Here is a 16,620-nt window from a genome sequence, read left to right on the forward strand (position 1 = left end):
AGATTTGGTCTCCACAACTAATTTGTGGATGGTGACTCCTCTCCTCTACCTCCTGTAATTTCTTTCACACCATGGGTTTTTATCTTTTACCAGAAGGTTTAAATTTTTAATACTTGTGCTTGTGTAATGATAGGTTAGCTTCTACTCATCTAACATGGAATGGAATAGCACACAAAACTATTTAAGCGTTTGATCTAGACATATCACAAAGAATGCTTTAATAATGTATCCTGCCACTAACTATCCTTGAATATTAAGCTAATAAAAAAATTTGCCATAGGGCAAAGCCTAAAGGTGGACATGGGCTCTACTGAGATTTGAAATTCGGTTTACATGTGTAGCGAATGTTGTGAGCAATTTCTCTAGGCTTAGGAATAGAGTGACAGTTCTATCTTAGGTCTCTAAATGACAGGTGACAAGTCTAGTATTTCTCTTGATGTTAAAACAAAAAGTAAATATTTTTTTTTAAGATAATGGAATTTATTATAAAAAATTTGAGTGGATTTAGTAAGTTGGAATCCAGTAAAAAATATTTCAAAAAATCTTATAATAGAAATGATTGATACGAGTTTTTAATGGTGGAAATAAAGCCAGCACCATCAGAAACCCCTAAAGCAGCCAAAATATTGAAGTTTAACAATTATAACATAGATTTACAAAATTTCCTACCCAACTTTATCAAAAACTTGCCAAAATTTCTATAATTTTGGAGAAATTTGAACGGGGTAGACTACGGTTAAAAATACATTAGACACGATACGAGTCAGAAAGCTCAGGTTTCACGATTTATTTGCCAAACGTAGAAACTTTAGTTAGAAAGTTCGAAGTATCACGGACTTTAGGGCAAAGTTCACCTGAATGTTATAAGATTCAGGAGAAAGATCGAGTATCACGGATTTTCGGAAAAAGGTTCACCGAAAAGTTTGTCACAAAATTCAGCAATTAATAAAATTTACGGGTGGAATCAAGTATTGTGAGCAATGTTTACCGAAAAGTTTGTCACAAAATTTAGCAATTAATAAAATTTACGGGTGGAATCAAGTCTAGTGAGCAATATTTTCAGTAATCTCGCCCATGTGAAACCAATGTTTGGAATCGATTTGCATAGTCTCACCACCCGTGTTCTAGTCCCACCACCCGTGTTCTAGTGAGCAATATTTCCGAAATTCCGACGAAAATTATAGGAGGAAAAAACCAAATCAAATATTTCAGCAGGACTAAGTGAATGCCGCCTATCCCACGGGGCTCTCCCAGCTGATTTGCACAACCTATCAAGTTGGTCGCCAATATTGTCTTCATGTTTTCTAAGCCGCTGATATTTATTGAAAAATAAATCAAGAGAAAGCAGAACATGTTTTTCTGTTCCCAGTTCAATGCAATGTCTGGAACTCCTCTCCTTCGCCTTCATATATGCACTCTGCTCATCCTCTTCTTCTTCTCCTCGTCAATATCATGTTTCCCGAATAATTGGAACAATTGTTCTGCTGTTAATAGGTGCGGCAACTTCAGTTTCAGCTATCCATTTGGACAGAAACACAGCAGCTGTGGTGACCGTTATTTTCAGATTAACTGTGATCCAGGTATTCACCGCCCTTTTATAAATATTAGTGAAATTGAATTTCAGATATTGGAGCCCTATATCTTGGGGAATAATAGAACTAATCAGAGCATCAGAATCCTCATCAACGATTTCTGCGGGACAGGAGCCAAACTTTTTGGTAATTACTCTCGTTCGTGGTGGTATCGTCCCAAGCTTTTCCAAATGGACCCAGGATACACAGATTTGCCGTTTTGGACGGACTGTCATCAAATTAATCCCTCTGAGAAGAATTATACATTAAAGATGCTTGAGTTATGTGGCAAAATTTGGTACTACAGTTTCAACGCAGAAACCGATATGAATCGGACACTTCTATGTGAAACGCATCTTCATCTACCAGTTAAGAAGGAAGTTGTGGAGTTCAATCAGTCCATTAGTAACCAGACATTCATGAAGCAGGGTTTTTGGATAACATGGCGTGTCGACCCCTACAGAGATCAAAACTGTCGGACTTGTTTGTCGAGTCAAGGGTTTTGCGGTTTTAACGTATCCACAGAATTTCTTTGCTATTGTCCCGATGGTACACCGAGGTCTGACAAATGTCATGGTCAGGGTCAGGGTAGGTCTTCCCTTCCTTCTAATCATTGAAATACAAAGTTCAATATTTTTAATATTTACATGATGAGCCTGATCATAATTTAGTTTTTTTTAAGAATTCTTGTTTTCCAAATATAAATAGGTTAGATTTAAGAAAGACTGTATATTTTTTCTTACTTATTATATAAGATTAGATTAAATTCTTCCTTATTGTAATTTTGATAGTCAATTATTTTATTATTATTATTTTGTTTTAATAATTTTAATAAAACATATATATATTTATAAGATAACCATTAATAATACTTGTCTTTAATATTGGTATAAAAAATAAAATAACAAAATTTACTTAATATATAATCAATAGTATTGAGCTTTTTCATATTAATCAACTATTAAACTTATATAACCAAACTAGTGTGTTTTTTCTTACTAGTAATAATTAGTAATAATCTGTAACTATATAGTAATAAAATTTTCAAATTTCATTTTTATTACTACAATCTCACCAAAAAAAATGAAAAATTAAATTTAATATTATATAAAATTTCCGGAATTAATTTCTATTACGGCAATCGCATAATTTTTTTTTTTTTTTTAAATTGAATATTATATATATGCGCCAAGGAATTACACATTCAAGTCCCACTGAATTGCACAACACATTTCATTTCTGTTGATACTTAAATAGGATTCTTAAAAAAGTGATGTATAAGCCCTTCTATTACTCCAAAAATAATGCACTGAGATAATATTTTTTTCTATTAGTGCAAAAATAATGTTTAGATAATATTTTAAAATTGTTACTATATATTTTTCCTGTGAAGTATGCATTGTCTTACCAAAAAACGGTGTACCCTTGATACAGTGGGATCAAACATATCAGCCATTATAACAGGTAAATATGTTTCCTTGCAGTTCGGTACCAGAGGAGAATTTGTATTTTAGTTCCATTAATATTCCTATCAATCTCTTCTTTCGATCGCCGTGGATTTGCAGTGTGTTTCCGTTAATATTTTCTTTGGGGATTGCTATCAATCTCTTTATTCGATTGCAGGTTGTTCCATTGGAGGGGCTATGCTCACAGCTGTAGCAGTAATACTACTGTTCATGATGTTTTATGTGAAGAGGATAAAAAGTGTTAGGATGGATTTTACAAGTAGTTTCAGCAAACACAAGAAGAAAGACATGGAAGAAACTGGACTCGGTGAGCTTAAGATACGTAATTTTCCTATATTCTCTTATCAAGAACTTTGTCAGGCTACAAATTGCTTCCACAGGGAGAACGAAGTTGGGGATGGAGGGTTCGGGTTGGTATATTTTGGAAAGCTCGGGGACGGACGAAGTGTGGCCGTAAAGAGACTCTATAAAGATAATGCTAGAAGAGTCGAACAATTCATCAACGAGGTGACGACATTTTCCAGCTTGAATCATCCACGTGTGGTTCGTCTCTATGGCTGTGCCTATGAAGACAGTCCAGAGCTTTTGCTCGTATACGAATTTGTCTCAAATGGAACCTTGGCAGATCATCTTCATGGCCAGCGCAGAGGCCCCAAGGGATTAGCATGGGACACTCGTTTGAACATTGCTATACAAACGGCTCAGGCTCTGGCTTTCCTTCACAGTCATGATCCGCCTTTATTCCACAGAGATGTGAAATCCTCTAATATTCTCTTGGACGAGGATTTCAATGTGAAAGTAGCAGATTTTGGGCTTTCCAAGCTTATGCCTCTTGATGCCACACATATCACCACTGCTCCACAAGGCACACCCGGCTATGTTGACCCACAGTACCATCAGTGTTATCAACTGACGGAGAAATCTGATGTCTACAGCTTCGGGGTTGTTTTGATGGAGATCATCTCTGGCAAAATAGCAGTGGACATAAATCGGAAGAAAGGAGAAATCAACCTTGCAAACATGGCGGTAACAAAGATCCAGGAAGGGGCTTTGCATGAAATAGTGGATGAGCAGTTGGAGATTGAAATGAATCCAAAATTGAAGGTCGGGGTAACTGCAGTTGCAGAATTGGCCTTCAGATGTCTGGTGTCAGAGAGGGATGACAGACCAGTCATGAATGAAGTTGTTGCTCAGCTGGAGCAAATCAGACAATATTCGTGGCTCACCTCAATACCTCCAGGTGAACAGTCGGAATCATTTTCTGACATCAAACAGCCAACGACAGAGGAAGTATCTCCCATATCTGTGCAGTACAAGTTGCCTAGCATAAGCTCTACTCCCAACAGTAGTGTATAAATTTATGCTTTATATCTGAGAAGCAGTATACCAAGGAGGACCATACTTTTCATCCATTATGTAATGATATCCAGATTGTACAGCTTTGGACCTATGCATCTTCACGGTTTTTGTTTACCAGTAGCAGTAGAATCTTTGCAAAGGAGTTTGTTTGTGTCATTATAGTTGTTTCACTGGTCGGTTTATAGAACATACATCTCTGTATGGTTTTTTCCAAAGGAAATATCTAAATACGTCCACTAACATATTTAGCTCGGACTGAGAGCACTTCAAATTTTAGGCCATTACTTCTTTTTTTTCCTTGGAAAAAAACGCTTTTGAATTTATATTAATAAAAACAGATAGTACATCTTGTTTGGTTTTCTATTCTGTCTGTATTCAAACACTTTTTACTTGTGTCTATCTAAAATTCAAATGCAATAAAAACTATTTTTTAACTTACAATATGTCTGGAGTGTTCCCATCTTTACATTGCCTTGTAAATATTAGTATTATCCCAAAAAAATATCAAAAAAAACTGTACAGTCCATCATACCTCCGATATTTATGAAAAATTATGTTTCTAGCATTTACCATGGTTCCTTGTTTACATGTTGAAAAGAAAAACTTACCGTCTTTTTATCAATTTGTTTCTTTCATAGCAAGTAGTCTAGTTCTGTTCCCGGTAGATGTGATGATATATGTTCACCAAAGTCCTCATACCTTTCATTCAATTGATTAATATGTGAGGATTGAAATTGGTATAACCTTTCACCCAATCTATTATTCTTTTTGCATCACCGTAGACCTGTATGTGTTCCATTCCTAGCGATTTTGCCGTGATCAACACTCCCCATAGTGCAATAACCTCTGCTTTACTGTATGTGCCTTATCTTCCTTCCCATCAGAAATGAAAGAATTCCTACGGTTCTATGACTATGTAGGCCCCACATCCACATCTTCTTCTCGAGCAAGCACCATCAAAAAATCCCACCAGATATGTTTTCCAGATATCTCTGTGCTTGGTAATTCTGAGTTTCTTGCTATTCTTATATGGGCCATATTCATTGAAATATGCCACAGTTTTGAATAAGTGCATTCCGACTTCGCCAAATGGACCATAAAAGATATAATGGAAGAAATTTATACCTATCATGTGTTTTGAACCAATACCTTAGATAGTGCCTTAGCATTGTTTGATGTAGAGGAGACACAATGCCGAAGAAGTCTGAGACCCCTTCCCAAAGAGCTTTCATGTAAGAGAAATGAAGAAATAGATGAGCATTATTCTCAGTGTTGTTCCTACAAAGTAGACATATCCCTAGGACTGAGTACCCTCTACACTTAATTATCCCATGTCAAGGTTATGTCCATGATAGGTAGCCGACAGAAACATTTGATCTTGTTAGGTAGATTCTCTTTCCAGATGACTTGAACCCATGTTGGTGCCGATTTCCTTTCTCTTTCTTTTGCAGTTACATATATTATTTCCTTTACCATCGGAAGTCCCTTTTTTAAGTTACCCCCCCATGTCATCTGATCCTCCTAATCGTTAAGTGATATACCTGTATTTATGAGATTTGCAATATATGCTTCCCATTCACCAATATATTCTTGAGGCATTTGTATATCCCTAGCTCTTGTCCACGATTGTCAATCAATGTAGAGTACATTCTGGCTGAAAATTTGTTTAAGGAAAACAATCTTTCTTAGGATCTGAAATGATAGAGAGTGGTTTCCCACCATACCTTTGATTGCATCCAATCCTATCATGATCTTTGAGCCATCGTCTGCCTCCCACCGTACCAACCCTAAGAGCCAGTGGATGTTTTTCATCATACTTCTCTAGATGTATGATGTAGTAGATTTTATCTTGGCCCCTCCAATAATCCATGGTGTGAAAGTTTGCCCAAACATATATTTTTCCTTGATAATTTGAGACCATATTCTCGAACGAGTTACTTCCCTCCACATGTTTTTAACAGTCAACGCCCTGTTGAAATTTGTGGGATCTATGATGCCCCATCCACCTTCCTCAATGGGTCTTGTGATGAGGGACCATTTTACCAAATGAAACTTTCTAGTAGTGTCCCGTCCGAGATAAAGCATCTCATGATCAATTGTATCCTTTTAATGACTTCCTTAGGAAGTAGAAAAAGATGCATCCAATATAATCTCCCAAGATAAAGCATCTCATGATCAATTGTATCCTTTTAATGACTTCCTTAAGAAGTAGAAAAAGATGCATCCAATACACTACAGCTTTCCATTTCCAAGAGTGTTTGTACCATTTCCAATTGTGTTTTTCTATTTCTGATATTAATATAGATGTATATGTTATGAAAAAATCTACTTTATTATTTCTATTTCGTGTTCTGCACTGATAGTTAGTTTTGTTTTGGTATTTTTTCTTCGAAGGAGGTTTTTAATTTTATCTAAAAATTAAATTGGAAAAGTTATTTTCTAAGTAATAAAATACATAAATTATCATATATTTTTCTCATATTTTTTTTGGAAAAATATGTTGTAATAAATTATATTTGAATTTATTTTATTTTTAAATAGTTTTTGGTTGATTTAATTTTTTCATTAATAATAAAAATTTTATATTTAAATTTTACAATTTCGAAACAAATAATATTTAAAATGTATTTTTTATTTTGTAATTGATAAATTTATATGAAATGACTAATTATATATTATTTTATATAGATGTAATTGAAATGTTTTAAGATTTTAGTTTTTTTTTTTTTTAATCTTAATTTGATGATATAATTTCTAGTAAGATTATAAATTATTTTACCTAAAAAACAAAATTATAACAAAGTTACACACTTTTTTAACAAAGTTACACACAATAGAGGCTTCAAAGCATTCCATTGGCTTTTGAGCCTCATAAAAAATTTAAAGTTTGATAAAAAGTCTTTCTCCTTGTGACAGGAAGATGCTAAATGTCCACTTTTTACAAAAGTAATATATTAACAACATTTTTATATCACGTAGTCTAACGAGGTGGAGGAGTTTCCGGAAAAGTTATAGAAATTCTAGTCATATTTAGAGAAAATGGATATTTTTGTAAATCCAGGTTATAGTTGTTAAACTTCAAAATTTTAGGTGTCCTAGATGTTTTTGATGATGCTGAATCCATTTCCACCATCAAAAACACGATTCAAATATTGCCTCTACAAGATTTTTTGAATTTTTTTGGCCAGGATTTTGGCCACTTTTGGCCGTCCGGGCAATTCCTTCACCTCGTTAGATGACTCCTTTTTATATACCTCCTATGGATAGTTAAACATCTACGAGACAAAAGTAATATATGAACGACATTTTTATATACCTCCTCGGGATAGTTAAACATTTACATACTGTAGAATTTACATAGGTTAGGAAAATATTTTTGTTGTTGCCTTTTTTCAAATTTTGTGACTTTAAATATGCAAAATAGATTTGAGTAAATTCATGAATTTATTTTTGTTGTTGTTGTATTTTCACAAAAATTAGATTAAGAGTATAATTATGAATTATAGTTATTTCTTTTACCTAATATATAATTTTTTGAGATTCAAAATAGATATGGATAGAGGTGAGAATTTGTTGTAATTTCTCAAAAATTGGATTGAGAGTATAATTACATATTTTAATTACTCTTTTTACTTAATTTATGACATTTTGAGAATCTCTTTAGACATGGATAAATATGATTCCTTGTGAGATAGCAATTTGACATAATAATTTGAGAGCCAAAAGTTCAACATAATTGTTTGAAGCATGCCCAATATTTACATAAAAGAATATGAATGTTGTTTGAGATAAATGGAGTATTCCTCTCGCCCCACCCAAAGAGGGGGTCCATTGAGCTACCCTGTCAAAGAATGTCCATGGAGTGTCTTTATGAATTTCAGTTCAAGGAGATGATGAGAATGTAGAGCATGTTCCTTGTTAGGAAGATTTTGTGCAATGGCTAGGCTTGGAATAACAATATTGATTTTAGAAGTGGCCTTGTCTTCAGAGATGCCATGGTTTCTTTCTAGCCATATTCCCCAAGCCACAATTAAGGGAACGGAACCTATGGTGAGATATTTTCTGAGATGCTAGCCATAAAGAAAGGTATTCATAAGTGTTTGAGCTATTCCATGCATATGAAGTATGAAGAAAGGCATATCATGGTTAACCCCTCATATGTTGTTTAGACATAGAAGTTGTTCCTTCATAAAACTTCATAATATACATGAAAAATTAACTACGACATGAAAATACAACAAAAAACAAGGTCGATTCATTATACAGTGACACTTAACTACAACATACAAGGTAATTACATACACAAGAATAAAAAACTTTGTGCAAACTTATAATCCATTCATAACATTCATCATCGGCACAAAGTCTTTAAACATCAAGATCATATATTTGGAACAAAGCTCATTGAGATGTCATATTTATATTAACCAGTAAATACAAAATGTGCATCAGTTTTATGTGTTCGATAACAAAGACTCAAGAAGTGGGTGTTCATATTATACTGCTCATTGATGCCATACAATACAAAAAACACAACATCCACATAATGGTACCACGTCCGAGCCTCAATATTATTAATTCCATAGAATCCATCAATAGAACTAGATGGTATTAGACAATATAAAAAAGTGAACATAACAAAATAGAACAAAATTTCTGACCACTAAGAAACCAACTAAGCAACAACTAATCATTCGAATAGTTGAATAATGGAACCAACCAACCACAAAACCCTTCAACTTGGGGAATCATTTGGCATGTCACCTAGAGGAGTTGTCCTCGTATGTGAAAAGCCTCAACTGCCAGTCACACTACACTAAGCCGAATTGCCACCTTATCTCATATATAACCAACCTACACTGCTGGCGAATAACCTGTCACTTGGGAAATATTTCGGTTACTGTGTAATAATCTTAAGCCATTGTCGCACATTTTTGTTATCTATCATGTCTTTGTGGGGTCTGTAGTGTGTAATGTCAATACCCTCAAGTGCAATACCTCCATAATTAGATAAAATTTCAAAAAAATTACCCTCATCTCTTCTTTGCCCCAACAGAGGATATGGATAAAAAAATAGATGGAAGAAACATTAATTCATATATCACTAATGCTTTGGCCAAACTTATTCAAAATTGTAGTATGTCTCACCATGTATTTTTTTCTTTTTAATCCAAAAAGTCTAAATTATCAATGTGTTTGTGCTCGTCTAGTGAACTAAGAGGTTGGATTGTACTTATCTAACATTGGGTGGAATGTCAGACATAACTAATTAGGGTTTTGAAGTAGTGATGTCATAAGGAATGCCTTAATAATGTGCCCTACCACTAATTGATGTTTGATTATTAAGTTTATAAAATTTGTGCCCATTGGGCTAGGTCGAACGGTGGACGTTCTACACGGGAAAGATTTTTCCAATCAATATAGGGGCCCCTCCGAGGTTTGAAACTCAATTTACCTGTGCAGTGAAGCTTGTCAATAGTTGCACTAAGCTTAAGAGTATAGTGACAATCTCATCTTATGTCTCCTCAATAACAAGTGGGGCTCTCGTGGATTCATACACCTAGAAGGAATGGGGTTGTCTCAAAGGTTCAAGGTGTAAATTGGGGATGTGGATATTTTTTATGCAAAACTCATAAATAGAGTTATTCATCCCATCGAGACATAATAGATATCAAGAATTTGTTTGAAGAAAAGCATCCATATTTGGAACAAATACATATTTGGCTTTAATGTTAATGTGTTCAAGTTGCAAACATTTGGCATGGGACCCAACTTGAAGAGATTTGGTTCTGTTCCCATCTGGCTCTTTGCAAAAGTACATATGGCCAATTTATCCAAACTCTTGGATAGAGCTATAAATTTGGTGGAAGGATATTTGGGGTTGGGAGTTGTCTTCTGAGGTGACAATTTTTCTTAGAAAGCCATTTTTTGCTGGAATCTAGTCATTTGTTTTCAAAAAATCCAACCATATGAGTGTTTTAATCGTTTTTTGATGGTGGAAATAGATTCACCACCATTAAAATATGAGTGTTTAAATTGTTTTTTGGATGGTGGATATAGATTCAGCACCATCAAAATATGAGTGTTTAAATTGTCTTTTGGATGGTGGAAATAGATTCAACACAATCAAAATATGAGTGTCTAAATCATTTTTTCGATGGTGGAAATAGATTCAGCACCATCGAAAACAACCGAGGCACCTAAAATCCTAAAGCTTGATAGTTGTAACCCAATTTCCGAAATTTTTTGCCAAGTTTTAATTAAAATATTGCCAAAATTTTTACCATTTTTCAAGAAACGCTTTGGCCTTGTTAGACTAATCTTTCAGGCATTTAGCAGAGGCTTTTGTTAAAAATCATCCAAACCGCAAATTAAGTCAAATATTTGAAGGTTGACAAAACCCGAGCTCGTGTTAGGTGTCTAGTCAATTTAACGTCTTAAATTGCTCTACATAAATTATCAATCCGGGTATCGTAAACTGATGAAGTGTGGTGCACTATATGTGCTTAGTTAACCTTTCTCTTACTTCGTTGTTTTATAGTTTATGTTGTTTTTGGGGTTTTGTTATTGTTTCTTTTCTAAAGTGTTTAATGCAACTTAAAACATGTTATTGATGGAGTTAGTATTTAAACAAAAGTGTAAATATACAACTAGTTCAATCGAAATAAAATGCAATAATCAAATATTGAGAGAATGACTATGAGACCCAGTATCCTTGCTGCTTCAGCAAAAGGACAAGATGATTCTATCACGTCATTAGTTCATTAAAAGGCTATGTGCATCACTAATCTACAATCAACTTGAAAGAAATTTATGTACAGCTAATATACATGGTGAAATAAAATGCAAAAATAAAATGACAACTATACAAGGCAGGGGCCCTCTACCACCTATGAAATCAAATGCTTAAAGGAAAATAAAGAAATCAAATAAAGGACTAATGACATCGACCCAGTATCTCTGCTGCTGATTTAAAATGAAAATGAAATCTATATTAAATTCAATTAAAAGTGAGAACAACTATCTCACACTATTTTAACTCTTCAACTTAATCTAAGCAATGTGAAATCTAAGTGACACTACATAAAGGAGACAAATCACACTACTTTAACCTTTTCTTAACCTTTTTGCCTTTCAGCTAGATTTATCATGTGAGAACAGTTATGAGCAAGTCAGCAATGTGAGTCTTAAAGCAAACTAAACCAAGCTATACTAAGTGATATTTTGGCTCCAATAAAGTTATTTGATTATGGAAAAAGAACCATCAATAGATGAACAACTTGATATCTAAGAGCAGAAAGTAAAGTGCAAGTTAAAAAAATGATACTAATGAAAATCAAACTGCAGAAAAATAAAGGTTAGCAACATAGACAAGATGATCACACATGCCACTAGTTATGAAATCAAAGCAAAATTGAACACACTTGCATGAATTAAAATTGCATGAATGAAAAAACTAATCTACCTTACATTCTACAAAGCAATATTTACAAAATGAAATCTACTCTACCTTACATCATAATATGTTCCATGACATCTACTTCACATCTCCTTCCATGTTGATAACATCAAAGCTTTATTCAATTTCTTCAAAAGTACAAAGTACAACAAAGTTCTCCAAAGCTTTCAAAAGCCATCAAGGAAGAACTACAACTTAAGAACTAGGGACTAAAAAGACTAACAATTGAAGGAGAGAGATCTCCTATTTATACAAAAAGATGATAGCCATCTCATTAATGAGAATCCATGAATCTCTCCCTCTACCTCTAGAGTCCTAATCAAAATAGGAACTGATAAGACACATGTCTTTTTAGAGTTACAATACAATTAGGAGATGTGACACATATCCTCATGATCCCATGATTCTTTCCAACCAAATTCGAATTTGGCCTTAGAGTGCCACATAAGGGTCTTCTAGAAGCCTCCTTTCAACCTACACATGTCAACAATCTCAACCCATTTGTTAGGTATAAGCATATGCACATTATTTTCTAATGTTTAACCACAAATTCACTTAAAAGGCTTAGAAATAATAAAGATTGGAAAAACATAAAGGTGGCCCAATGATAATGAAAGTGGGATGAATGTGGTGACATAGTAGTGAAATGGAAGTGAAATGGAGGTGATATAATGGACATAATAGTGAAAGTGTAATGGAAATGAATGACATTTTCAAGACTCAACATACCCCCCAACTGAAGCTATTGCATGTCCTCATGCAATATATATATTACATTAACTCTTTTGATCCTTGAGCTTTGGCTTAACTTTGCATGATATCATTTGGTAACTTCATATTTCTGCAAAGTGTTTCACTTGAATTGCAACATGGTTGGTTCTTGTGTTACAACCATTTTATTTTTTATTTTTTTTTGTTGCCTTCTATTTTGATCTTTTAACTTTGCATAATGATATTTTGATTATTGTTGCAAAGTATATCTTTATTGGATTGTATGATGGTTGGTTCTTGTGTGACAACCATGATTTTGTTTGTATCCAATTTGTCCTTTAAGCACTTTTTTTTCAAAAGCCATTGTATGCTCATAATAGCAATGTAATAATTAATATATGTTGGAAGTATGTGAGCTCCTGAATATGATATGGACATGGCAAGATATGAATATGAATGTATTCCCCTCCCCAACTGATGGTTTTGGCAATTTTATGAAATGAGGAAGAGAAATGTTTTTCCAACAATTATCATTCTAGCTTTTTATGGAATTCTATGGTCAAAAGTTAGAAAATGCCGTACCTTCACTTACCCTTTGGAATGGATGAGTTGTATGTGTAGTGGCTGAAAATTTCTGATCATATTCTTCTTCAAGTGGCTGAACAGGAGGAGTCATGGATAGAGAGATAAGATGACTTTTTATTGCTTTCTACTAAAACTTGCTGAATCTGCTCCAAAATGCTGAAAATAATAGTCTTCATGTCTTCAAAACTCATTGGCACAATTCCTACTATGTGAAAAGATGTTCTGATGTCGAACATAGTAGGAAATTGTTGGCTTAGTGGCCATTAATGGATGCCACTAGTCAACACGAGAACTCTCACCATTGATGACAATGAGAGTCAAGATGCCCAAACACATCTTGCTAGGTACGAATGAATTTGCTGAAGTCGAGTCACCTAGAAGATCTGACGAACAAGGGACATTAATGTATTCCCATTGTTTGTCAGCATGAGGACTTGCCATTAAGGCATGCAAGCCTCAAGGTGTTTTTACAAAGAACTTAGACTCAAAGGACTATGGACTCAATAATTTGCATTGAAGCAGGGCTTATTTGCGGAATGAAAATGACAGGAAATGGAAGATGAAAATGGAAGATGGCAATGGAGAACAGAAATGGCAATGGCAATAAGCATGTGAATGAGCCTCTTGCTTTTATTTGTGGGTTATGAATGGACAAAAAGAGATATAAAGTGTATGTGAATGTAAGTGGAAAATATGGAGTGGAATGAGGTGAATGGTTTATTATGAAGTATGGATGGATGTGATGAATGTGATGGAGACAAGAGTATCTGAAAGTTTTTCAAGTGTTTGGATCTGATTTTGCATCAACATATTTCCTCTTTGTTGTTGATCATCCTCTTATGAAACAAATTGGTCTCTTAGAGAGACACCATTCTCTTGTAATCATTTGTCCTTCCTCCTGAAACCTGCAAAAAAACTAATACTTCTTCTGCAATGGAATGTAAGATTATCAAAGGAGAGAGATGGCCAATCTCTCTAGTTATGATATTTACACACAAAACTAAGGATTTGTATTAATGAAACAAGTTCTCAAAGGAAAAATCAAAAGAATTTATACCTGATTTGGAATTAGTGCCTCAAGTTGATGTTGCTTCTTTTCAGCAATTTATTTCATTATTTGCCATTTCAATCTCAAATGATGGATTTTTCATTGTGTAGATCTTGTTGAGATCTTTCCAATGGTACTTAAATCATCAAAATCTGATTTTGTATGAAAACGTTAGGCTGATTTGAACAATGAGGTTTTTTTCTGGCTGCGGAATTGGACTTTAGCTGCGGAATGTGCACAGTTCTATAGCTAAAAATCTTGAATACAAAGTTAGCCATTCATCTTTCATCATCAATCCAAAATTAATCAATACCTTCAGAAAAGTGAGCAAATAACTTATTCATTTCATTGATTCAAAATTATTATTTTTTTTTCTTGACATGTAGCGACTCAGTGTGGCGACTTAGTGATAACACACAATTTGACTTCCTTTTGACCAAGGTCTTTTTCATCAAATTTGATCGAATGAATAGGACACCATCCATGTACCAACATTCCCCCAGCTACCCATGTGACTTGTTTTGCTTGACGACACCTGCAACCTAGAGTTTAACAAAACAGCTGCGGAAAGTTGGGCTAGCTGTGGAAAGTGGCTAAAACAGTCGATCATCAATTTTGAAATTTTTTTTTCATTGTCTGTAAGTAGGAACTCTGTGAATGGAGCAAAACAATTTTATAGATGGACTTATAGTTTGATAAACAACCTATAACCATTTGGCCCTTCCGGTTCTATCCTTAATAACCGACCCATCGTTTACTCTGTTTAAAATTTGTTTGCCTGTGAGGGTTTAACAGAGGTAAGACAGCTGGGTTACGGGGTTTATGGAAAAGACAATAGATAAAATCTGATAAATAGTCAATGATACTAAGGTCATTCTCAATGATAACATAATTGTTTGGCCTGAGCTATTTGTGCAGCTTTATGTTGTAACAGTTGACCGGAACTTCCGTTGATCTTCTACGGTTTGTATGACACATTGGTTTCAGGATTTCTACATCTGCATTGTCTACAAGATCTGGTTTCAAAACGTATAAACATTGTCTTCCCAGTATTGTTCCCTTTTCTGGAATGATAATCCGGTAAGCCATTATGTTATGTGCAGTTGCAGCAATTTTGCGATTTCGCATGAGAGCCTCCATAAATGTTTTTATTTGATCAACATCAGTTACAGGTGACAAATGAGCTTGGAAAGTACTTCTCTTTTCAGTAAAAGGAGCACCGTGAACAATCCCAAGGATCCTGTCCAATTCATCCAAGGATTTATCATTGGACTCCATAAGACTACTCTCACAACTCCAAGTTTGTGGACTATTACCACCTGAAATATGCATGCATTCTGACACTTCTGGTATCAAATCCTCTTTGTGTTTTGCAATAACATCCAACTCTGTTTCTTTCCCAATTCTACTTATGTTTCCATCTAATTTTATTCCATTTTCTCCCAACATTTAACCGGCAGTGACGAAACATGCACAGATGGGTGGCAGCGACTTCATGGGATTTAATGACAGAGAGTCGTGTTCAATTGGAATACGTCTCTAAACAGGTTGAGTTTAATAAGATGGAAGGCGTGTAATCGGATTTCAGATGCCAGCATACAGTTGATTCCCAATTGGATTTCTCTTCCTCAGGCACGCGGAATTGAATCACGCATTCAAACTATCTGTTAATTAACTCAATTTTCGTATTTCTTCACGCGGCGGCAAAAAAGAGGCTCCAAAGAACCGAGGATTTCTCCCAGACCGCCACAAATTTCTTCAAACGGTTTCTGGGTTATCTAACTAACCCACCTGGAAAAAAACCCATGTTTTTATTTTTTAAAATTCGTCTCCATTTGGGCAAATCGAATGTTTGAAGTTTGACATTTTTTCTGTGTTTACGTTTTTCCTGAGTTAACTGTTCTCACTGTTCTGCCTTTTATGAATTTGCATTCGGCCTGTGAAATTTTGGAATTAACGGTTGGATGCATTCTCATACATGTTGGGCAACACATAAGGCCACATTGCATTCTTTGGAAGACATGGCAGAGACAAATGAAGTCCCTGAACAGCATGGACAAGCGGAGACAAATGAAGTCCCTGAACAGCATGGAGAGGGTGAAGGCATGGACTGTGAAGAGACTCGGGAGGTAATAGGTACAGGAGCGGGGGAAAATACTCATGTTGAAGAAGGCATTGTGAAGGTGCGAGATGAGAATGAGAGGCTGAAGAAGATGGTGGTTGATCTGTTCAATAAAACTGAAATGCAGAATCAGTTGATTAATACCCTGAGCCTGAGAATTGCACGGCAGAGGCACTTAATACCCCTTTGAAGCATGACACTTATTCAGTGATCGAGTTTTTGTTGTATCTACAGACGATGGAGTTTGTTGTTCTTCCTCTGATTTTGTTTAATGTTAAGTAATAGCTCAAACAAAAAAA

General features: G+C 34.7%; 1 protein-coding gene across 1 annotated transcript; it reads left to right on the forward strand.

Annotated features, from left to right (window-relative positions):
• Positions 1-1,234: 1,234 nt before the first annotated feature.
• On the forward strand, positions 1,235-4,696 carry LOC149260025 (LEAF RUST 10 DISEASE-RESISTANCE LOCUS RECEPTOR-LIKE PROTEIN KINASE-like 1.4). Its single transcript, XM_089378495.1, has 3 exons — positions 1,235-2,159; positions 3,006-3,035; positions 3,195-4,696. Exons 1-3 carry the CDS (start codon positions 1,352-1,354, stop codon positions 4,391-4,393), a joined length of 2,037 nt encoding a protein of 678 aa, XP_089234621.1. The 5' UTR covers positions 1,235-1,351; the 3' UTR covers positions 4,394-4,696.
• The last annotated feature ends 11,924 nt before the right edge of the window (positions 4,697-16,620 follow it).

This window comes from Pinus tabuliformis, chromosome 6 (genome assembly GCF_031772625.1).
Source record: "Pinus tabuliformis cultivar Carrire ecotype Pingquan chromosome 6, CPIR1, whole genome shotgun sequence".
Classification (NCBI taxonomy): domain Eukaryota; kingdom Viridiplantae; phylum Streptophyta; class Pinopsida; order Pinales; family Pinaceae; genus Pinus; species Pinus tabuliformis.

Excerpts from the sequence above, each read along its gene's own strand:
- LOC149260025 (XM_089378495.1), top strand. The coding sequence starts at position 1,352 with ATGTTTTTCTGTTCCCAGTTCAATGCAATGTCTGGAACTCCTCTCCTT. Across the intron at positions 2,160-3,005 it reads ATGTCATGGTCAGGGTCAGG|TGGGATCAAACATATCAGCC; the intron begins GTAGGTCTTCCC and ends CCCTTGATACAG. Across the intron at positions 3,036-3,194 it reads CATATCAGCCATTATAACAG|GTTGTTCCATTGGAGGGGCT; the intron begins GTAAATATGTTT and ends ATTCGATTGCAG.